This window comes from Coccinella septempunctata, chromosome 8, assembly GCF_907165205.1.
Source record: "Coccinella septempunctata chromosome 8, icCocSept1.1, whole genome shotgun sequence".
Lineage (NCBI taxonomy): Eukaryota > Metazoa > Arthropoda > Insecta > Coleoptera > Coccinellidae > Coccinella > Coccinella septempunctata.
This window is the reverse complement of record NC_058196.1, coordinates 28596212-28618970: the sequence shown is the minus strand read 5'-3', so window position 1 is coordinate 28618970 and position 22759 is coordinate 28596212. Positions and strand designations below refer to the sequence as shown.

At 35.5% G+C, this 22759-nt stretch overlaps 2 protein-coding genes across 2 annotated transcripts; one reads left to right on the top strand and one right to left on the bottom strand.

Moving 5' to 3' along the window:
- Nucleotides 1–1787: 1787 nt before the first annotated feature.
- Nucleotides 1788–6423, bottom strand: LOC123319338. Its single transcript, XM_044906252.1, has 5 exons — nt 6382–6423; nt 4722–5051; nt 3633–3778; nt 3183–3410; nt 1788–1964 (listed from the first exon to the last, which is right to left on the bottom strand). Exons 2-5 carry the CDS (start codon nt 5042–5044, stop codon nt 1840–1842), a joined length of 822 nt encoding a protein of 273 aa, XP_044762187.1. The 5' UTR covers nt 5045–5051; nt 6382–6423; the 3' UTR covers nt 1788–1839.
- A 12330-nt stretch (nt 6424–18753) lies between these two features.
- LOC123319333 (corticotropin-releasing factor-binding protein) lies at nt 18754–22150 on the top strand. Its single transcript, XM_044906245.1, has 6 exons — nt 18754–18931; nt 19151–19361; nt 20848–21026; nt 21077–21185; nt 21524–21687; nt 21962–22150. Exons 1-5 carry the CDS (start codon nt 18782–18784, stop codon nt 21685–21687), a joined length of 813 nt encoding a protein of 270 aa, XP_044762180.1. The 5' UTR covers nt 18754–18781; the 3' UTR covers nt 21962–22150.
- The last annotated feature ends 609 nt before the right edge of the window (nt 22151–22759 follow it).

Here is a 22759-nt window from a genome sequence, read left to right as displayed (position 1 = left end):
AGTTTTGACACAATCACTTTGTATGACTACCTGCGAATTAAGGGAAGCATGTTTTCAAGGGATACCTTGTATTTCGCTCCAACGTAATCTAGCACATTTATCTGTTTATGAAATATAAATAAAAAATTACAGACTAATTTTCAATCGAATATTTGAAGGATTTGAAGGAAAATGTTTATTGCATCTCTGAAATTTCAGAATCCGTTCCTTTTCAACTAGTAGCATTACACAATGCTGTTTCCCTGAGGAGATATGATGATGGGAGAGAACTGAACTTCACAAACTTGTTCACGTTTTTTCGCAATGTTCATTAGGAACTTTCAAACTTCATCATTTCAATCAATTTAGTTTCTGTGATACATCATCATCGGGTCTGGGGGAGGTTGTGGATAACTATTATATCCCTGCATCACTCCACTGCTCGTAAGGGGATAGTTCCACTTCTCCTCTCCATCCCCTGAAAATAGGCCTCCTTGAGAAAATCTACGTAATTCGGGTGCTGCTTTAAGAGGAGTGCTGGTGCAGGTGATTCCATGGTTGTTTGGTGATTTGGTGCTTTCTACGTTAGTAAGAATAAGTTTTACGCCTGACTCGAAGTATTAATTTAGGTTATTTGATTTGAAACTGCAGTTTTTTTGTTCTGTTCCCACTTTAGCGAATGAAATTTACCGTAATCCATATGTATACGAATTTCGTGAACACCGAGTACGAGAGGCAAACTGAGAATGTCAGCTGATTTAGAGGGCTCAAGAATGGTCTGTTTGTTCAAACCATCAGATCGATCCTTTCGCCTGCTAGTGATTTAAAAATTTATATTTGCTATTTTCGGCATACAATCCCAGGTATAACCAGGTAGAGTATAAAAATGGATGCATTTTATGAGTTTAACTATAAATAGGTTATCCCTTTAAGTCGACAGTTTAATGTGAACATTAGCATGAAATTTTGAGAGGTGAAGGCTAATAGTTAAGTATAAAGATTATGACAAAACGATATCTAGATTAATTGGTGATGTGGACATCACTGCTGTGAATAAATTTTTTAACGCATTGAAGTGGTGTCTTCATTTTCCTTCAGATTACACACATTGGATATATGAAGTGGTAATTTTCACGAACTTATTTGTTATAGTTCGATGATGTCGAAAATGAATTCGCACATTTGGTATATCGATCGATTCAAATAAATTAATTTCAAATTGAGTTGAACCCACACTTCATACGAATGAGTTCAATGAGAATCAAAATCTACCTCTATTTATGGAATTCGTGTTATATTTCCAATTTCAATTAATAGATATATCATTCCATATCTCAATGAACTTAAAATTGCTATTTTAGATCTCTAAAAACTGCTATATCGGATCCCATGTAATGCTGTTCTCTAAAATGGCTACATCCACAGGTCCACACAAAAAGATTTCCCCAGAAAAATAGTCGAATTTGTTACAATTTGCCTCGGACTTTGATTTATTACATGGGATTTCTGAGATCCTGGTAATTGAATCTACTTTATCAAGGCTGAATAATGAGAGTTGTGAAGTATTCAGTATTCATGCTACAAACCGTCCCTGAGAAGGTTATTCCACGATTCTATTTTTCCCCAATTCAACATTTGAAAACTAATCTGCCACTGAGAGAAATTGAAGTTTTGTTTAGTAGGCTTTTCACCTCTCGTACGAAAACTCCAAGCTGTAATATTTTTTCCTAAATCGAACTCTTGAGGTAATCGCAGTGATGGGACAATTACTACGAATTTTCGTTAAGAATCAGTCTATTCGTTGATAAATGAGCTATTTGAACAAAAGGTACACTTTCAATATCATTCAATAATCCCAACTCAGTTCTCCTCATCTATTCTTGGATGGAGTAAAAAGCTATAAGGTTCATGACTGCTGTGATATCCACCGTGGGCTGAGTCATAAGTTGATGATGGGTGATGCGTCCATTGTCTATCGTAGTGCCCTGAAAATTTGGCTCGCTATAATAGCACATAGTGAGTACCCAGCCTTCACTTAATAAAATATAATGTAGAAATAATGGGGTGAATAAAAAGTTCGCTCGAAGATCAGCAAGAGTTTGATATTTTCGATCCTTCAAAACGTACATCTCAAAGATTGCTAGAAAATAATTACTGAAATTGCTCCTTTTGAGACGAATATCAATGAAACGTCTGAAACTAACTAGCTAAAATATCTAGACAAGCCACTATTCAAACTTAACAAATAAACGGAAATTCCCATGGAAGAAGAATAAATGCAGACTGTTGTTATTTCTTTGGCGAAATAATTGAGTAGTTGAAAGATTAGGGAAAACAATATGTACGATTATAAAGTGTGCATATCAAATAAGTGCAAAGTTATATGTATATGGGATGATAAAATGAGAAAGACTCACACCCCTTAGGCTACAGATAGTATTGCTTCAGAGGGGCAGCTCTTTTAGCATCTCTTGGTGCTTTGCTTTCATTTATCGGCCATTCAATATTTCATCAATATTAACTTCGTTTCCTTGAAGAACTCCACATTATAAAAATTTTTTATTGCTATTGTCAATTTGGAAGCATTATATCACAAGTTGTTTTAATTCAATTTCAATTCTCCGAGTACACAAGCGAGGTAAAACCACAACCCGTAAACTCGGCGTAACTAAACTTTTGGGTCGTTCCATTAGGTGCATCAGCATACCTTTAATGTATGACATTTTATTGATTCAATCTAGTTTTATTAAGCAGGATATCTCAACTCAAACAGGTCCTTTCCATAATCAGATGATATTCGGGAAAGGAAGGGGTTTTTGACTTTGACTAACACTGTATAATAATATTCCAAAGTCTTTCCGAATCTCCATAAATTATTGCAAATTTAGATCGTAAAGACAGGGGTGTTTAGTTGTCGACGAGTTCTCCAATTTTGGCGTATAAATATCAACCCACGCGTGCTCAGTCCATCTATCGAATCATCAGCAAACAAGCACTCTTCAACTCTTGTAACGACGTATGCAACAAGAACACTCTAACGGAATTGAATCCCACGTTTCTCCTTCGTATGGTATTAGATCAACACAGCAGCTTAAATCGATACATCGCTATTCAATTTGTGTAATTTTCCCGGATGATACTGAATTTAGGAAACCGAGGATAGAATGCTTCGTTCCCTTATCCCAAAAAAATCAGTCACTTACATGGGTTGCCAGGCGCTGAGTGGGAGTAGAGGCCGTAATTGAAACTGCTAGTCGCTATCTTCTTCAATCCCTGTATCGACGACAGGATGAGTGCCAGTTTGGCGAGGAGTAAAGCTTTACCACCGAGCACTGCCAGGAATTGGAAGCCCATGGGAATTACTATCAAACCGACCGCTACTATAGCGAATACTAAGAGGGAAACCATCATGTTGTCCTTCCTCCGGCGACCTGAAAACAGTTTCAACAACTCAGAATGATATATAGGATGAATATTCTGATAAAACATTTCAAAAGAGGTAACAGACTAATTTTATGTGATCATAAGCAATTAATATTCTCTATATGTTCAGTTATACGATTTTACTAACACCTCGTCTGGACACTATTCAGGGTTTCACATAAAATTCGTCATTATAATCGTCTTCACATAAAAATGAAAATATACTTCACCTCGGTGTCTTGCTTGTGTCTCGTCATCAGAGTTTAGATCTATTTTAAGTTCATGGGTATCGAATAGATCGAAAAGCCTTCGTGATACCTCATTGTTCCAATCTACCTGATCTCTTATGAATCTGCTCGACCCTCTACTGTTCACTCTGCAAGGAAGAAGGATTTTATGAGTTATACATTCAATATGAATTTCTTTGAGGAGAAGGAGAATATGCAGGCCTTAAAGTCGTGTAGGAAAACACTATATGACTTCTTTCCATCGGTCAGTGAGTATAAAAAATAAAATTAAGCAGGTACACCATTGAAAATGGTAAAATTTTCAGAGGATATGTTGATTAGACCTGAAGGAAGCTACTTTTTAAGAAACTAACAATTTGAATGTGTTGTAAGGTCACAGTTGTTCAATAAAAATGCAAAAAAATTACTTGCACATACTCGAGCAAGTCAGATTTTCAAGCAGATGATTAATCTCGGTGTTGCAGACGTGTTGACTCATTAATCTGACACAATTCAGGGGGGTTTTCTCAATGTGACAGTTTGAAGATGATAACAAGGCATTTTTTTGAAATATCTCCCTTTCTGTACCTGTACTGGTTCTGTATTCATAATAAAAGTTGTAGATAATAAAATTCTATTCAACTTTTGCCTGAAGCAATTTTTGATACCCTCAACCGTTTTCAAGCTAGAGGGGTGATAAGAGCGAGGAGCTTAGCCACACATGCGAAAGGCCAAGGTCAAGGTAGAAACCCAGTATTATGTACATTCATAGCCATTTATCTCAAAAACGTTCAAACGTAGAAAAAATTGCTTGGGACGAAATTTGTAGAAAATTTTGTGCTCTACAACTTTTATAATGAATGTGAAAACAATTTGAAGCCCAGGAGAGGAGATAATTCAAAAAAACTGAATAATTGACCACTAAGCAAAATTTGCACCATTTCTCCGATATTGCTGGCACGCGTTTTTTCCTTTCATCAGTTTCCCCATCATGAGCTCAGTGACCGGAATATTTCGAACGACAGGGCATCATCTGAATAAAATGGAAGTGCCCTTCGGTGAAAACTCGAGATGCTTTTTCCGTCGACTTACCTGTCTGAGTGCGTTAAATTCGCATCTCTATATTTAACCAATTGGATTCCTTTGCCGATACTTATAACGTCAGCCCTTAACGATCTATTCAAAACAAGCAAACTTTTACGACGTAGGCAGTTCTGGAACGCGTCTAAAAACTCCAATCCGGTTTTCGGCGTGGCGGCTGTATCCAGACATGTTTTCAAGAGCAGACCTGTCACTTCTCCCACGTCGTACCAAATGGAATTTTCGTCCTGGATGTAAGTGCGATTATTATTGGTGTTTCCAAGGGTTAGAGTGGAAAAAATGAGCAGTATGGATGGGATGCTGGATGCTTTCATATTCGGCCTGAGAAAAGAATTCATAGGTTAGGCATTGAAGACATTTATTCCTAAATTGAATGAGAAGATGATGCCTTGAAGCATTTAGGTTTTCAATAGTTAGATATTAACAAATGATGCCCACAAAATTAATGAGGACAAGATTCTAATAAAACTTACAAATTTATTGGAAGCTGACAGAATGTTGGTGCAAAAGCAGTAAAAGTTTCCTATTCAGTCAAATTAATTATTTGTCAAGGACTTTACGCCAGTATTTGTTCAGTTTCTCAAAAAGCGAATGCATGAATTAATTGAATAATCAGAAAAGATAACGTATTCTACATAAACATATTCTCATACTAGCTATGGTGAAGAATTTTCGTGGCTGCATTTTCAATAGCATTCCTCCCTTTAATCTCCCCACTCTTTCTGAAGACGTTCACCATTTAATTGGATGTCAAAACGATGATAGCTTCTACGTGGAATGAACGAATGAAATATTTCCCCTAAAACTGAAGAACTCGACTGGAATGTCAATCAAGTGTGGATGTCAGCGATCAGAAAAAAATAATTACAGGAGGGGCGTTTAAAAATGAATACTGAATCAGGTTGAGCAGATTATTAGTATTCATTTATCCCCTCACGCGGTTTACGCATTTTGAACCCTCATGATTTCAAAATAGGACAACTATGAATCACTAAAAATGCCTTAATCGCTTAGTCGTCATACTACACGTGGCCACAGTATAATAAATTCGGTACCACACGTCGCTGTAGAACTTTGTCATCGAAAATCGAAGACAAAATTAAACTACGAGTGTTTCTAACAATGGCCAAGACTTCAAACGCAGAAGACTCCTCATCTCCTTCCAGTTACACTGAATCCTAGCTCATGCTACACTTATAACAAGGAAAGGAGGACTCTCTTATGAATAAGCTTTCTGCTAAGACTACTTACACGTGTGTAGCTCAGTGGCGGTTTCAGACTTTTGGTGGGGACATAATTTTATATTTGAAATTCTGTGTTTGTTGATATAAAATAGGTTTATCTATATATGGAATTGTAATATAAGCTACCTATATGTTTGAAAGAGAACTACTTGGAATTGAAAGTTTTTCTTATTTGAAGGGAGAAATAAAATCATTTTTCGATATTTGAAATAATATTTCGCTCAAGTTCTCAAAGAGCAACTCTTTTCAACTGACCACATCTTCTCCGGAACTTAACTTTTCGAATGTCAACTTTGGAGACATGTATCTTCCAGAAACATTATCGTGGATCTAAATGTGATACATATTCCAATAAAGCAACTCTTCTAGTAATAAACCTTGAAATTTCTCACTTACGGATATGATACTTCAAAATATCTTCTCAATTGTGATGAAAAGCACGATTACAAACATTGATTCAATCAAGACAGGAAAATATAATCAATGATTTACTAGATTAAATGTATGAAACATAATCTGGATAACTCTCAACTCTCATCACTCATAATCAAACTAAAATTGTCGGACAACCAAACTAAACTCACACACTTATCCATACATGTATCTAAACAGTGGTAAAGGTATTCTTCGGAAAATGGAACTCGAATCTCATCTCCACCAAAGCGCGGACTAGACAATATCGATAATTCCCAGAAAATTATTTTTATACGACGATTCGCAAGAGCGCTTTAGGGGTGTGTCGACATAATTGGACCACATTAAAATATCGGTAGTACGAATCGGTCTTACGGAACAGGACAAATGTATAATTTGGAACCAACAAGGCACAAAGACAGAAGGAACAGTTAGGCCGAGGAGTATCCATACGTATATTCAAAAATTCGGAGTGGTGTTGGTCATTACGTAGAATAAGGTCGCAAATGTGTAATAACTGTAAAAGAGTTAAGTGAGCTTTGTCGTGATGGGAGGAGTCGATCATTATTATATAGGCGATTCAAAATGGTAATAAAACATGGATGGAGGAGGAAATCAACGTCTCAGAACAGCCTATAGTTCATTCCTAGCTCTGTGGACACTATATTGAAAGTTACAGGAGGTTCAACTCGGTCTCATCAAATGGCACTTTATCTGAATCTAATCTCCTTTGAAACGTTGTCTTTCTCTTTACTTTTCCAGGTTAATCTCTGGATTGATCCAACCGATTTTCATAGGATTTTTACTGTTTTAAAGGAGACTCTCCAAGGAAGGCTTCAGATTAAACTTTACTTTTCAACTCATCACCATTCCACCACCAGCTTCGAAAAAGTAAGTGAAGTAAAGAAAATTCGAATATTTCTTTGATAAGAGCGCAAAAAATCAAGCAAAGGAGGTTCCTTATTAGATCAAAGTTCATAAGATACCTACCGAAACGAACTTTAATGAACTCTGTGGAATAATTAGAAACTTATAACCTTCGAAATTTCATACCAATTCCCAGATTCAGATCTGTTGCGTCGGCATAAAAAATCGAGCGAAACATCGATAATGAAAATTAACAAGCGTTTCTGATTTCTATTCAATCTATTAGGATTCAGGTGATCATAATTCCTTACAATATAGGAGCTCGATATCTTCACAATGAAACACTTTGTTAACAGTTAGAAAGAGATTTCCAGTAAATGCTGAGTGTATCATTAAAAACTTCTTCATTCTGTGTTACTGCCTACATATTTCACGAATTTATAACATGAGATGAATAGAAGAAATCAGTAAAGCATGTTCGTCAACTCAGGAGCTGTTGAGAACTCAAACAAATTTCTTTTTCAATTCTTCTAGTGATACGTATTGATTCTTCATCCATGGTGATTGGGTTTCAATTAAATTGAATCGATGTTTTTTCAATATGTTGTTAAATTTTTACATATCTATAACTTTACTATAAGTACAAGATCTTTTCCATAAATCTTTCATTGTTTCCTCTTAATATGAAAAATTTGCCAATAATTCTCATCCTTATTGTGATTGCACTGTTAGAACTTATTTATTAAAAACCGCACAGTGTTTCGGAATGAATATACCTCTGAGGAAGCATTCATAACCCAAATTCTTGCCATGGTTAAAATCGTAAAGAAGGGAAAAAACCATTCAGGGAATATTTCCCAATTTTTATCCCGTTTTAACTGATGTGTTTTTTCAGCAAACTCAGCTGGTGGTTCATAAACAGTTCCTTTATCGCATGTTCGAGAAAAGCAGGAACGAATCCAGAATTTTTCGAATCAGTATTCACAGTAACGACAAAAGAGGTATCTCAAATCGAATAATCAAAGGAAAACACTCAGTAACAACTGGTTTTTCGATTATTTCGATTGAAAATTCATAAGATTTGAATGAGTGAAAGAATATAATAAAAACTAATGCCACTGTACTTCATACAAGGCCAAAATCGACAGAAATCAAATACTGCTCCAATGTTGGGTTGGGGGTACCTACTACAGCACCAACTTCACTATACTTGTTTCTCTAGCTCGTTCTAAAGGTGGAACTCTACATTTATAATGTACACTCGATTTTTATGTTGGGTCGGCAATGCCGATCCTGTTGCCCCTGACGAGCTGTCACTGATGGAGTGAATGATTCTGCGGTGAAACGTTCCTGATACTGGTGCTACAGGATAACCTTTGATAGTGTACCTACCTGGGTGCAGTCCTTTCTATCTCATCTGTTTTTTTAAGGAAATGAATGTGGATCCATTGAACACAGGAAAACGTGTTTCAATTTCAAGTTGGCCAACTTCTCATTTTCCATACAGGTAAAAGGGAAGGTAAAACAATAAATTTGTATAAAATTTAAGACACTCCAACCCTCCTACAGGGTGGATGATAAACTCTTCAATTGTATATGAGAAATTGCGTAGTATGAAATGCAGATTGCTCGAGTATTTTGGCAAAATGTTGAATGAAAATCCTGTGCGTTACTTTAACCCACTCTATTCATCAAAAATACATAAAAAGGGATGCATCTTCTCTGATAAGGTAAGATTGAGTTGTTCTCAAACGAAACGAACTGCATTGATTAATAGACGTTCTATAAGTCCTTCATTTACGCATTCAGAAACAAGAAATCTACATTTCGAAGCCATTCTAGAGCCAGCACCCCATTAAGTTTCTTCAGAAAATGCGATAAAACGATCAAAACAATTTGCCAGCACTTAATCAACAGCTATAAACTGCTTAATCTCCCACTAAAGTAATTAAAACACTTGAGCCAGTGTTACCCAACATGTTTGAGTGGGCACTTCCAATGGAACAAAATTTTTTTATCTGTCATTGTGTTCCTACGTGGATTTGCGTCACAGAAAAAAAAAACGAATTGTGAAACTCTGAATAATTTCGGTGAAGATGATAATGAATAGGAAAGTAATTCATTGAAAGGTTTGTCACTGTTCTCTTTTGCAGATTTTGAGGTAAAGTGGTATGAATATTCATGATAGGAAGCTGGCTCTTGTCTTAGAACCGATATTCGAATATTGCACGAAATTTGAGGGGCAAACATGCTAGAAGGAGTAGTTCGTATTCTCTGCAGTTTAACCCCTTCTTTGCGGACATAGAGTATGCAGAAGATTAGAACATTTTTTAATGGTTATGAGTATTTTGAGTGAGTTGAATACGATTTTTGTAGGAAGATACTCCATATGCACTGTTTTCATCTTTCGCATTCAACAATTAATGACAAATTCGTTAGTTATCTGCCTATGAAAAAAATTACTGGTAAAATAAGACGTCAGAAATCTTGGAAATGATGTTTATTCTAGTTTTTTTTATTTGACCAGTAGGTGATATTGATACTCAAGTTTTACGAAAAAAAAAGTGTAAAATTCCTCGATTTGATGCGCATGCCATTCGAAAACTAGGCATAAACAGAAAAGTAACCGAGACAATAAGGTTCAAACAAACATAATAAATTCTTCAATAGATAACGTCCACCTAAATCCACAGTAATGCAAAAGAATTTCAAATGAAAGCTCAGACAATGGCTGTCTTTCTATCAACCAAGCTCACTGTAAATATTATTTACGTTTTCGTTCATTCGATGTTATCTTTCAGTTTTATTTGTCCGATTTTGTCATCTAAGTGAGGTTTTATATGTTAAGTGCGTTATAAAATAGTTGGTGAAAGTAGGATACCAGAGAAAAAGTGAGTTATAATTAAATATATGAGATCAAAACATTTTCTGAGAGATGTGCAAAAGTGCCAAGTAAATAAAATTAAATAAATTAATAAACTTCAAACGAGAAAGAAGAGTATTAGAAAGTTTAATTGAATTTCAACTGATTTAGTGATTTGCGAACAAATATCCCTCGTGGTCTCAAGGAAGGCCAATGAAAGAGGAATTTATCTGAGGTTATTATTCACTGAAAAAAATTCCTTCATCTTTTTTCACAGGAAGAGAATCGTGAAAATTTTCCCGAGGGTGTTGGAGTTCCTGTGCAAAGGGATGAATAAAGGCCCTTTGTTTTTAAAGGAAACGTTAAACATTGATAAGACGTATAGGTTTACACATTAATCAACAATAATTGCTTTTTATTCACAGGGCTTTGGCACAAAGCTGTGCGCCACACATACTGAATATGATCATTATCAGACAATACACAAAGGTTAAAGTGATCAGTTTGAAGATAATCGAAGTTATCTGCACAGAAGATCCCTGAGGAAACTTCCACCCGCAAAGAAAGTCATTAGGCGAAAATCTCACCTTGATCAACCCTTAAACAGGAGCATCTCAGCGCCCACTACATAGGGTGTGTTATTAGTGAATTAGTGCAAGATAAACAGGAGCGATGAACATGAAGTAAACAGCATAATTCTCACTATTTGTGCGAGCGCTGATTATGAGATAAACTGCCGTTAAGAAAGACATCCCCATAACATCCTCGTAGCGGAGGGGCGGTTGGTCGGCTACGGGGCGTCGCGACGCTCTATTTAAACGCCGTCGTTCGCGCGTTTTAGCGTCACTGTGCGTCGGAACTTGCGAGGAATATCCGGAAAAGTTCCTGCCACCTGTTAGGATGAACCATCAGCGTTATGCTGCCGCCGGAGTTTTCGTAATTTTTTGGGTGGTGTTGGCGGTGAATGGCATGCCACGTGGTGGCGATTCGGAGGTGGGACGATCAGCTGATTTGGTGAGTATTAACACAGAAAATTATGGATTCATGATGATGAATATACATGAATGATTCATCTTTATCATATGATGAATTATGGCAGTGTTCCTCCCATTATAATCGCCTAATAACCAATAAATCTATTCCTTCAAATATTTAGAGACATTTCAGTAGAAATCAAAATATCTGTTTTTTATTTGAGACCCTCTGTATACCTTGACACGGTAAATTAAAAACTTGATCTTTCTGAGTTACATTTTTTTTAATCATGCTTTTCTACGATCGGAAAATCTTTCTCTTCCCTGAACTTTCAAGGAAATACAATTATATTCTAGGTATATATTCAGAGCACACTATGATTTCGTGGAATTTCAGAATATAAACGTCAAAATTCCTGTTGAATGGAGCAACTTGATCGAAAAGTACAAGAAGTTGAAGGTATGTAAATGAAAGAAAACCAAATTCTTCTTCTGTAGGTAGAAATGATTGCTTAAACTCGAAATTTGAAATGGAACACTGAACAGTTTATTAGAAAACTTTTCCGCGATATTGAAGGAGTAGTTCTTTTCTTTTCGACAATATAATATGTTCTGGAGTGGATCCCACGTTTTCGAGAATCGAGTGTGGTCTTGCTCCAGCGATGAAACTTTGTGGTATTTACATTGAAAGAAGACGTTATGAGCAAGATAACCTTACAAGGATGTATTGATATCTAGTTAGCGTAGACCAGTTCCATGCATAAAAAAAATATTGCGTTAACATAGCAACGAACGATAACTCATTAGAAGTGTCAGTGTGAAGTTTGAGGTCAAGAAAGTAAACCAGAGTTAAGTGATAAATAAGAGAAAGAAGATGTTCACCGAAATTGTGAAAATCGAAAAATTGGAGTATCGAGCCATCATCAAATGCCTGTATTTAAAAGGGTTAAAAGGTAAGCAGATTTACGAAGATATGCTTAATATCCTTGGTGATCAATGTCCTTCCTATGCGACCGTGAAAAATTGGACTGTAAGCTTCAAAAGAGGTAAATTTTCCATTAAAGATGATGACCGATCGAGAAGGCCAGTTTCTATGTCAGTTCCCGAAAATATCGATGCAGTTCATGACAATTTTATCAGACCATCGAATTGGGCTAAAACGGATATCTGAAGCACTGAATATTTCATACGAACGCGATCATATAGTTCAGTTCAATTTGGACATGAGAAAAATTCCTGCAAAATGGATGCCCAAATGTTTGAATGTTGACCAAAAGCGTGCAAGGGTAGAAGCGTCGTGTTCGATCTGTGTTCGATTTGGAAACGATGTAGACTTCTTGAACCGAATTGTTACTATGTATGAGACTTGGGTACATTTCTACGATCCAGAAACAAAGCAACAATCGATGGAATGGCGACACTCTGGTTCTCCAAAACCTAAGAAGTTTCGTGTCCAAAAATCTGCTGGAAAAGTTCTTGCTTCAGTTTTTTGGGATTGCCATGGAGTAATCATGATTGGTTTTTGGATAATCCTGTGATTGCCGCCCTCAGAATCATAAATATATAGTAATGAGTGTACGTATTTGACATGAAACATTAGCCAGAACTGATAATATCACGACAAAGTAGATGAAAAGCTTCCGATGAAAAAATAATTGAAAATGTTACCTACCTAGGTACATGTCTGAAATCATTTGTGTTAAGTAGTTGCAAATTGGTGAATGCAACGGTTATTATATTACTCAAATTAACGATTTAGGCCCGGTACTTTCACATTCGAATAAATTTTATTCAATGTGAATAAGTATCTGTCAAATAATTTCCTATCTGAAGGATAACTTAATTCGGTGCTTTCAGATGAAATTATTTGACAAACAACAATTCTATGAAAACACGGTATGTGTAACACTGTTTATTAGTGTAATAGGACACCGCATTGTAGAAATTGTCATAATTCCAACTAGAAACCAAATATTTCGTGAAAATTACACAAAGAATAACCATACATCAAGATTCTAAAAAATTCAACCAATAATGACGTACTGACATTCGATCTATGACAAATAAACTCTTATTATTAAGTTTCAATGACAGATTTATTCGATGAATAACACTATCTGAAAGTCAAAACACAGCCTTTTTACTTATCCTAAGAATAAGACTTATCTATCGAATAAATTTAGTCATTCGCACTTGAGAGTACCGGGCCCTAGATGTGTATAAGTTGATAATATAGACTAATATAGAGGGTTCTGTTAGTGTAGAAGTTCACTTCGGAAAAAATCGTTTTTCAATTTCCAAATAGTAAATAATATTTTTTGCGATTTTTTGAAAGGAGAGAAGTGATAACTAGCAACCTTAAAAATAACGAATACAAAAACGTTCAATACAGAAAATCTATCAGTATCAGTTTTCACGTAGAAAGTAAATCTCAGAGGAACTTTTTCACTCTTCATTATTGAGGAAAAAAAAAACGAAATGCCAACGAAAAATAATGATGCATGGTAACATGCTGCAGGCAGTTTCAGGGGAGTAATAATTAACATTTTTCACACAACAAGCAAGATATATGCCTGTGTCAGGTCTCAGCTTTTCATAATGGCCAATTTCTCAATATTGCATATATTGACTATATTAAACTTAATCTTTTTATTATAAGTTTTACAAGCTGCTACGTCTGTGAATCGATGGACTTTACAGATGACTGAATAACTCACTTATTTATAATTTCACATATGAAATATGGAGTAATCGTTTGCCTATACCATGGTTCCACCAGAAAAACTTATCAAACTGACCAGTGGAGATAACGTCTTCTTTATATGTACATATTTTTGGGAATAACAGAAATTAGCGAGAATGGAACAAACTGTAGGTACTTCAAAAATGATTGAGGGGTTGAAATGGGTTTTTTAGCATGCCTCCTCTCACTCCACCAGAAAGCAAGCTACATTACACTTCAAAAATGAGGGACAATTTACCTGTCTTCTTGAAAGACTAATTATTCTGTTATACTATCGACTAATCATCCCACCATGTTATGTAGGTACATCATACGTTTATACGAGATTCTGTCAACACTCAATCATCAATCCAGTAATGTTCCAAACCCAGCTGAACGCTGATTAACAAAACGTCCAAATATGTTGGAAATCTATCACCACCATTCGCTAATCCGGAAATTAAAACCACTCGAGTTTATGAAATATGGTCGTTATATTCGTGTTTGTGGAATGCTTCCGAATTAAAATGAAACAGCCTCCACGAATGTGAATTGTGAATTGATGAACCGAATAATTACCACAGCTGGGTGTACCTTTCTCATCCTGAAGATGCTATTGTGATTGCGAAACACGTGTAGGTATTGTTTGTGTAAATTATCCTAGCGACAATCTTGTAATTCTATGTTTCTATTTTGAAATAATCCGTCGAAGAAAAGGAAAGCTTATAAAGCCAAAATGAAAGGAGACAATTAGCGAAATCAATTAAAAATGATTCGGAATCTGTATATAAAGCAATAAAACCTCTTTTGAATCTGTTTTCATCTAGCCAATCATATCGACCTGGTACTTATGAATTTTCAGACCTCTCCTTTCTTTGTAATATTGAAATGAATTCCAAGTGTGGAATGTTTTTAGGTTATTCAATATGTGTAGAAACAGAAGCTTCCTTCTCAAGTTGTGACCGGATATTGAGTCAGCCATATTGACTACTTGCCATTCAGATTCAAATGAAACAATTGAACCCTGTATTAAGCTCAACTTTCCAGCACGTGTTAACGAATTCCGAAAACGAAACAGCTTGTTACTAGCTGAATATTAAATTTGCCCTCTGTAGAGCACAGTAGATTATCGTCCTAGCAAACAAATAATCTGGAATCCACACATGAACATTCAATATAATTATCTGTTTAATCGCCTTTATGCTGAGCTGTTGTTAGAGGAGTCTGCACTAATGGTTGTTAGTTCCTGTTTATCGTGATATTGTTCATTGCATGGAGAGGGAGATTGGCTGGAAACTGCAGAAATTATGCAGACGCACCCGTCGAGGAGAAATATTCAGCTGATAGATGAATTACTCTTTAAAATTATTGCACGAAGCATAAAATAAACTCGATTTTTCAAATGATACTTATACGTCGAATAGAGCTATCGTTGTGAGTTCATCTAACTGAAATAAAATATACGGATATGCATCACTATCCTTGAGTTCTGACAAGACTTTTATACCTCTATGTTCGTATTTAGGTCAGCCACAATTCATCTAAAATCCGAAACCAATTGCAAATACTCCATTTCATCCATAGAATTATTCTTATTCCTCGTGAATTTTATTGAAGCATGCAATTCTCCTTTACAGTTGTATCATCGTGAAGGAAATGGTCCCTAACAGTCTTTTTTATATCCAACAGTATTTTCCTCATTATTCTGAAAGCTTACGTAGATACTTCGGACCTCTAGAGTACAGAAGTACATAAATATTCTTCAAATTGTCAATAGTGACGAGTATTTATTCCGTAGTTTCAAATATATGTTGGGCATTGTTTCACAGGAATTGTGGACTGCACAATATCTACCTTTCGTGAATTATATACAATTTGAGGCTCTATTCATTCGACTAATGAGTTTTCCAAAACCTTTTATCTGTGACTATAACACTCGATTTTCCTCAAAAAACCTCTCGTATCTTCTCTAAAGAAGTCAATAAAAGCATAACTTCCCCATTTGCAAATGAGGAGCATTGAAAGCGTATTGCACTGTAACAAATACGTAAATATTGTGCATTTAATCCATCATCGATGGATCAGTTGGGATTTATGGGCCATTATTAAGTGGCTCATCAATCTTTATGGTCAGAATCACAGACAGAACCTCTGAACATGGAGCAATATTGAAATGTCAGAGATGAGATATAACGTGCGTTCAAAAAAATTCGTCGTCAAGTAGGCTATGAAATTTTGAAGGCTGATGTTCGGTGGCTGAACGTATGTCTTTCCTTGAATTACTTCATCTTCCCAAAATGTAAACAATGATGACATTAACCTATATATCGTAATTTTGTACGGAAAGGCACTTTTCAGAAAAGGTTACCTGTAAATTTCACCCAACGTTCGAAAAGCATTTCTTTCATTGAGTAAGATGACAAGAATCCAAACATTCTGAGGCGGTTAGAAAAGTTCTTCGTAAAAATTTTAACCGTCCACTATTTTCATACGTAAGAGACACGAATCTTGAATTGATCGTGGTAGTATGTTTTTTTGTAAGAAGGTTCTAGTTACTTCAGTCATATGAATAAATCACAGTAAGATTCTCAATAAAATGTTTATTAATTCTCTATAAATATTGAATTACTGAAAATCCATGACTAAACTAAAAGAACTGAATTACATGAAAATAGCTATTGGACAATTTATTAAAATTCAATTCAGCTATAAAAAGGCATAATGCTTTCTCCTTCACAACGTTCTGCTATTGAAGTTCCATAAAGAAAGTAGGTCCACATTTTACCTTTGACTGATGCATACTGTCAGTATATGCATAAGTTCAGTATGATACTGAACTCCAATTTTTCTGGGATGCTACAAGGTTAGGTAATCACAACCTTTTCAGGTTTCTGATAACATGTCAATCTTTATGGAAACAAATGGATATCTTTTTTTCAAAATCGGGTGGCATATGCCAACGGATACTCCATCCACTTGAGATAAAATCTGAAGAGAGGTTTGTCAAGCTTCTGTCACCATGTTTTCATTATTACTGAACTCTAGAGTTTTCTTTTTTGGTATACCACTTCCTTTTTTGTTTGAACATATGTACCTGTTTCGTCAACACATCGCAAAACAGTACAATGGAAAAATTCATTCTTAATAATCTACAGCAACATAGGCTTCAATGAAGTCGCCGGAACAGAATATTTCCATTTTCCTTCAATTTTCTTTCCAATTTTGAAGTAGAATTCCATAGTAAAAGTCTTTCACACGTCCGTAAAAACCATCTTTATAATTTGCTGATAATTTTAATTCAACAACAACCTAAAATACTAAAATGACAGTTCACCTGGAAAATAGTAAAGCACGAGCTAAGAATTACGTTTAGACACGATATATCGACGTTCAAAATTCCATAGCCTACTTGACGACGAATTTTTTTGAACGCACGTTACTACAAATAATTTTTTCACAATGTTGGATGAGTTACAGTATTCTACCTGGTTATTGTGGCCATTATCCACTTGGATGATTTACCAAACTCGACAAGGTACAGTGGCGCATTCAACGACAGTCATTTCTAACTGCTGCAATGTCTCGAAATCCATACAATTCTAAAGCATCCAAAATAATTCCCACTTATAACTGACTGTGTAAATTTTTTCTTTCAGACTTCAAATACCTACCCAAAACTGCTGAACGACAGGAGGCTGTCTGTAAATAATCTACCTCCATATCTCTCCCTTCGTTCGAAGAGGTCTAATGAGCATATAGTAACAGGTAAAAAATATTCATTGAATAAGTGAATTAAACTTTCTTTATTCTAGAGTGTAGGGTGTGGGTACTGCTGAAGAAAATCTACCTTTGACTGAAAACTGCTTAATAAATGCCAGAAAAACTATGATGACTGTGGTGCTTTCTTTCAATTTTGATTGAACGTGGGAAAATTGTGAATTTTTTGAAATACGAATTTTGTTTCTCACTTAACTGATTGAACCTTTCCATATTTCTTCATCTTTCTAATATCCTGTTTCGTCCTCTAAGCAATCCACACAGACCGTTTCGGTTCATTAAGTTTCATGAGATTGAGATTAGAGTCCGGCGATCTGAACGGACGCCTACACGATTTTAGAATTTCTAAGGGTGCAATTCGTTCTCCAAGACGTGTTTGTAGTAAATGCAATTTGTTCACTACAAAGGGGATTATCCGAAGCAATAATTGAAGTGGGCTCATCTTTTATCGCGGCAAAGGTCGATGACTCGGAATTGAAATGAATGGGCTCTTCCTTCAATTCAATTGAAGGTGCGAGCCAGTTCATTTCAATTCAGATCCAATCCAATCGTTTGAGATCATTTTCGGCTCAAAATCTGAAAATAACAGACTGGTCATGTGTAGCAACGCGTACAAAAGGTCCATGGAGGTACTTGTCAGTGTTGCAGATGAAATAAATGACTACTATATTCGGTTGTTTAGTTTGAAATTTGATTCTGCTTTGAAAATCATGAAAACGAGCATCTACGAGAGTAAATTTACCTCTTTGTATTATATCTATAGAGATTTTGATTTTCAGGAAGAGTCGTTGGTGTCACTTGAACCATCCAAACCCAACTTAAACGATTCATTTGGCGCCCAACGTGGGACTCAATATGAAGAGGTTAATTTGTATTGGTGTTAGGAGAATGATACACCTGTTATTCCATCACATAACTCGCTTTTTTTCCTAGCAAATTGTTACTTTTCAGGAAGAAATACCTCAACACACCTTCTGGATGAAATGCTACTTAGAGTCATTAATATCACTTGAATTCAAACCACTAAAACCCACCTTAACTTCTTCACGGTTTCTTGGCTTTTATGCTGGTCCTATTGAAATGAAACTGTAAAATTCATGGTCAAATTAAAGTGTCACTTTTTTACGCATACTAATTCCTGAATAAATGATGATGGTTTTTTTCAATTTCCATTTTCAGAGTGTCTATTCATGACATCTGACGAAGGTGAATTTTACCATAAAGCCAATGTAGTGGAGGGCAATGTTTGTGGTATTTACATTCAAGCCGAACCTCATCAGAGGGTGGAAGTGCGGTTCACGTATTTTGATGTGCCATGCTCGAATGGAGGGCTGGTAGCGGTAAGTTTCACTATTGCCTCTTCAATTAATATAAGTACAACAATATTTTTGACAAATAAATGAGTTAGCTACTACTGTGAGATTGAGATTTGGATACGTTGGATGCGGCAATGCGGAAAATTCATCCGAACGCTTTCCAACGGTTCGACATTTCGACGAAACATCTGACATGTTCGATTATCCATTGTTTTTCACTCAATTTCATGAAACTTTTTACAGTTTGTGGACGGCTGGGAATTGAACGGTGAGCTATTTCCAAGTCCTTACGACTACCTTCTGCCAGTCGAAGGACGATTCAGAGAATTTTGCGATGAGCGGAAAATCAAACAGACTTTCATTAGCTCTTCGAACGTCGCTCTCATACAGTACAGGATGCCCCACAGAGGATCTGGATTCTCGATTTCAGTCCACTTCATCAGGAATCCTACCCGTAAGTTCACAAATATATGTTTGTGTCAATGAAGGTGATCGATGATTTGATACTGATATAATCTTGGTTCTGAATTGTTTTTGGTCATGAACGATTTCACAGTTATAGGCTGATTGGTAACTAGTACATATATTTCAAAGATTTTTTTTCAATCCAAGCCAAAACAAGGTTTATACGATTTGAATCGAAGGGAATATAGGACATATGCCCTTGTCTGGGTTTCGATCTGAGAGGGATTGAATAGTGTATAGGTTTCATACTGGATGGCGCTCGAGGTCTAATCCATAATACTCAGAAGCTACTACCAGTATTCAATTAGGATCCGTCAATTCCAAGCGTTTTCTATTGAAGAAGCAGTTGTGTTGCTCTGACGAGGTCAAATGAGACCGAAACCATAGTCAGCATCTGTTTTTTTTTCGGTGGAACGTTCCCTATTTAGTTGTCCTGGCTGCTAGTTCAATTCAGATGGTTACGCTACGAATATGAGCATATTCATATCAGGTGGTGGTATGCATCTGAATTAATTTTAATCAAGGTATATTAGTACTCGTTTCAGTATAAGAATGTTCTAGTATGAACAAAAAATGTATAAGTAAAAAAGCTTTGGCAATTTTTATTGAGTGAGATTAAAATTGTTTTTCGAGATATGTATTCAGTAATAAAATAGAAGTTTTGCTGTCACTTCAACACAAATTGTGATGAAAAAACGGACTTCCTTGTCATCTGAATCTCTGAACTGGGAGTAAGATATTTTTCGTAGAATATCCATGCAAGCCTATTAAATCATCTCCATCAAGAAAGAATTCCATAAAAATATCCCATCAGTGAATGTGGACTGCTATCCAATTCAAAACAGCTTCTAATTCTTTTCTTCCCAATTAACGCTTCCATTGTTAAAACCATTGTGGCCCTGAAAGCCATTCCATGAACTCTAATCTATTCATTTTCGATTCACCATTTCCATTATAGTAAAGTCGGATAGAAGGATCTGAATGCCGAATTTTTATTCTTTATGAGTGACCTAAAAAGTTTATAAGTTTGGCGTTGCAGAAAAGATACAGAGTTTTTTCAAGAAACATAATAGAAATTTGCATTGAGATGAAATGAAGGTTGAATGGACAAATGATGCAAATAATAAACAGTTATGTGTGAAACTAGTGAAACAATACATCTGCATGATAACTTGTGCTGGCAAGATTAAGTTGATATTATCAATCTTTCAACTAATTTTCGTCCTAAACCCATTCAGTATCACAGACTTGATGATATTATTGAACCCTCTCATGAAACTCCAACTGAGTTGAACTTCAAAGGCGTGATGGCTAATACACTAGCAAAATTCCATTGCGATCTTGGAAAAACACGTGCCATACTGGACAGTTGATAAATTTGCAATGTGTCAAAGGCTCATATGTAACTGTGCCCTTCTGTAATTTCACTCAATTTCCAAGAAACCGAAAATTTCAGGATCTTTCATTGATTCCAGCCTGTAACATCCTTCTCCAAGGTTTCGAAGATATCTACACTTTGCGAAATTACGAAAAACGATCCAATTGCAGCGTGAGCACCTTATTTCCATCTGCCGTGAAAGTGGAAGCCATAAATGTTGGGATCGTCAGATCCGATACGAGAAGTATGGAGATAGAAACGGGCACCATTCATAAGGTGGGAGGTGATTTTTTTAAGGTTCCTTCTAGTAAAATATCAATTTGTAGTGTCAAAAGAGAGGATTGGACGACTACGTTCAGATTGGTGGATCTACTGGACTGGACAACTCTCATATGATTATGGCTGATGCTGTTTGTGGATTGAGTTCAAGGCCAGGTAATGTTCGAGTGTTTTTTTTTTTTTTTTTGGTGTGTCAAGAGAAAGCTTTTCTTCAACTCTGAAAGGTCGAAAGCTTTCCCTACATGATTTATCTGTTGTAGCATTGTCTCCTTGAACTTCCATCAGGAGCATTCGATGCATTTTACCTACGTTTTTCTTCCAATTAAAGCAAAAAACTGAAACCTCTGCAAATGCTTCATATTGAGAGATTGGCTGATATTATTCCATTTCACTTGAATGGATATAATGTATTATATAATAGTTACAAAAATATTCACGATATAGGAATTTTTATGTACGAACTGACAACTGATTACATTTTCCTTTAATTCTAGGTAAATTTGAGGAGATGATAGCTTGTGGTACAACAACAGTACGCTTGGTCTCTAGTGGTGCATTTGACAACTCAGTGACAGTTCGTTTTCGACAGTTGCAGAGTGAGGAGGACATGAGCAGCTTTATGAGTGTTATGTGTCCTCTTGAAGATATAAAAAAATAGGTGAATCATTCTTTACTATCCGATGTTTTCAAATACTTGTCTCTGTATTATCCCAGAGATTCTTCTTCTGTTTATAACAAAATGACGCTGCAATCATTCGACTGATAATATATTCATATGTTTTTCTCAAAAAAAAAATCAATCAGAATAAAACCTTCCATAGGAAAACCCTTTGTATATGAATCTTTTTTTATCAGGTCAATATGGAAAGATGAAAAATGAATTTTTTGTATATTTGTATTTATTGCTTACCTACTTTTTTTTTCTGTTACAGATAAAAGTCGCCAGTACCACAGGAAAATAAGTAATAAATTATTTCATCATGAATCACATGAAGACTATTATTTTCAAATATTATATATTTGTTGAATTGTAGAAGAATCTTTTTGTTTGGTGTAAATTTGGTGCCATAACTATGTAACTAAAAACCTCTAATTTAAAAAATAAAGATAAACAAATGAAATTCGATTATGTTTTTTTTGTTGAAAAGAAATGGAGAAACACCTCCTATAAATAAGAATAAATCAATCCATTTTAACAGGCTTCTGTGTGCTGAAGATATATGAATTGCATCATATAATTATCTCTGCTATTGTGAAATCATTCTTCTTCTCGAATTATTTTAATATTATCACTTAAAAACACACACATAAGTTTGTGTGCCCTTCCCAAAACCAATTATTAGTAGTAAGAGAGCTTCAAGAAAAAGATTGATGCTTCAAACAATCATAAGTCAATGGCACTATTCTAGGGCACTAAAATTCAAAAATACTCGTTTTTTACAATCAGAGAGACAAAAAACAGTATATTTGGTCTGCACCTCAAAACAAGCTGCGACATCTATAGTTACATCCATGAGTTCCCGCTGAGCGCATGATTTTTTTGGCGCCATAAATCAATATTAGGTCTAACTGAAGTTCTCTACTTTCTTCATATTGTTTGCTATCATGTGCTGGAAAAATTCCATAGATGTTACCACCTCCATCGGTTGTTGATTTTTCCACCAGCTATTCAAATATGAAATCACCTTATTTTCTTTGAGAAAACTCAATTCTCAAATATGGTATATATA

Coding starts and splice junctions, on each gene's coding strand:
- LOC123319338 (XM_044906252.1), bottom strand. CDS start 5,044: ATGAAAGCATCCAGCATCCCATCCATACTGCTCATTTTTTCCACTCTA. Junction 3,779..4,721: donor AATTTAACGCACTCAGACAG/GTAAGTCGACGG, acceptor TCTTCCTTGCAG/AGTGAACAGTAGAGGGTCGA. Junction 3,411..3,632: donor GACACAAGCAAGACACCGAG/GTGAAGTATATT, acceptor AACTGTTTTCAG/GTCGCCGGAGGAAGGACAAC.
- LOC123319333 (XM_044906245.1), top strand. CDS start 18,782: ATGACATCTGACGAAGGTGAATTTTACCATAAAGCCAATGTAGTGGAG. Junction 18,932..19,150: donor CGAATGGAGGGCTGGTAGCG/GTAAGTTTCACT, acceptor AACTTTTTACAG/TTTGTGGACGGCTGGGAATT. Junction 21,186..21,523: donor TGGATTGAGTTCAAGGCCAG/GTAATGTTCGAG, acceptor CTTTAATTCTAG/GTAAATTTGAGGAGATGATA.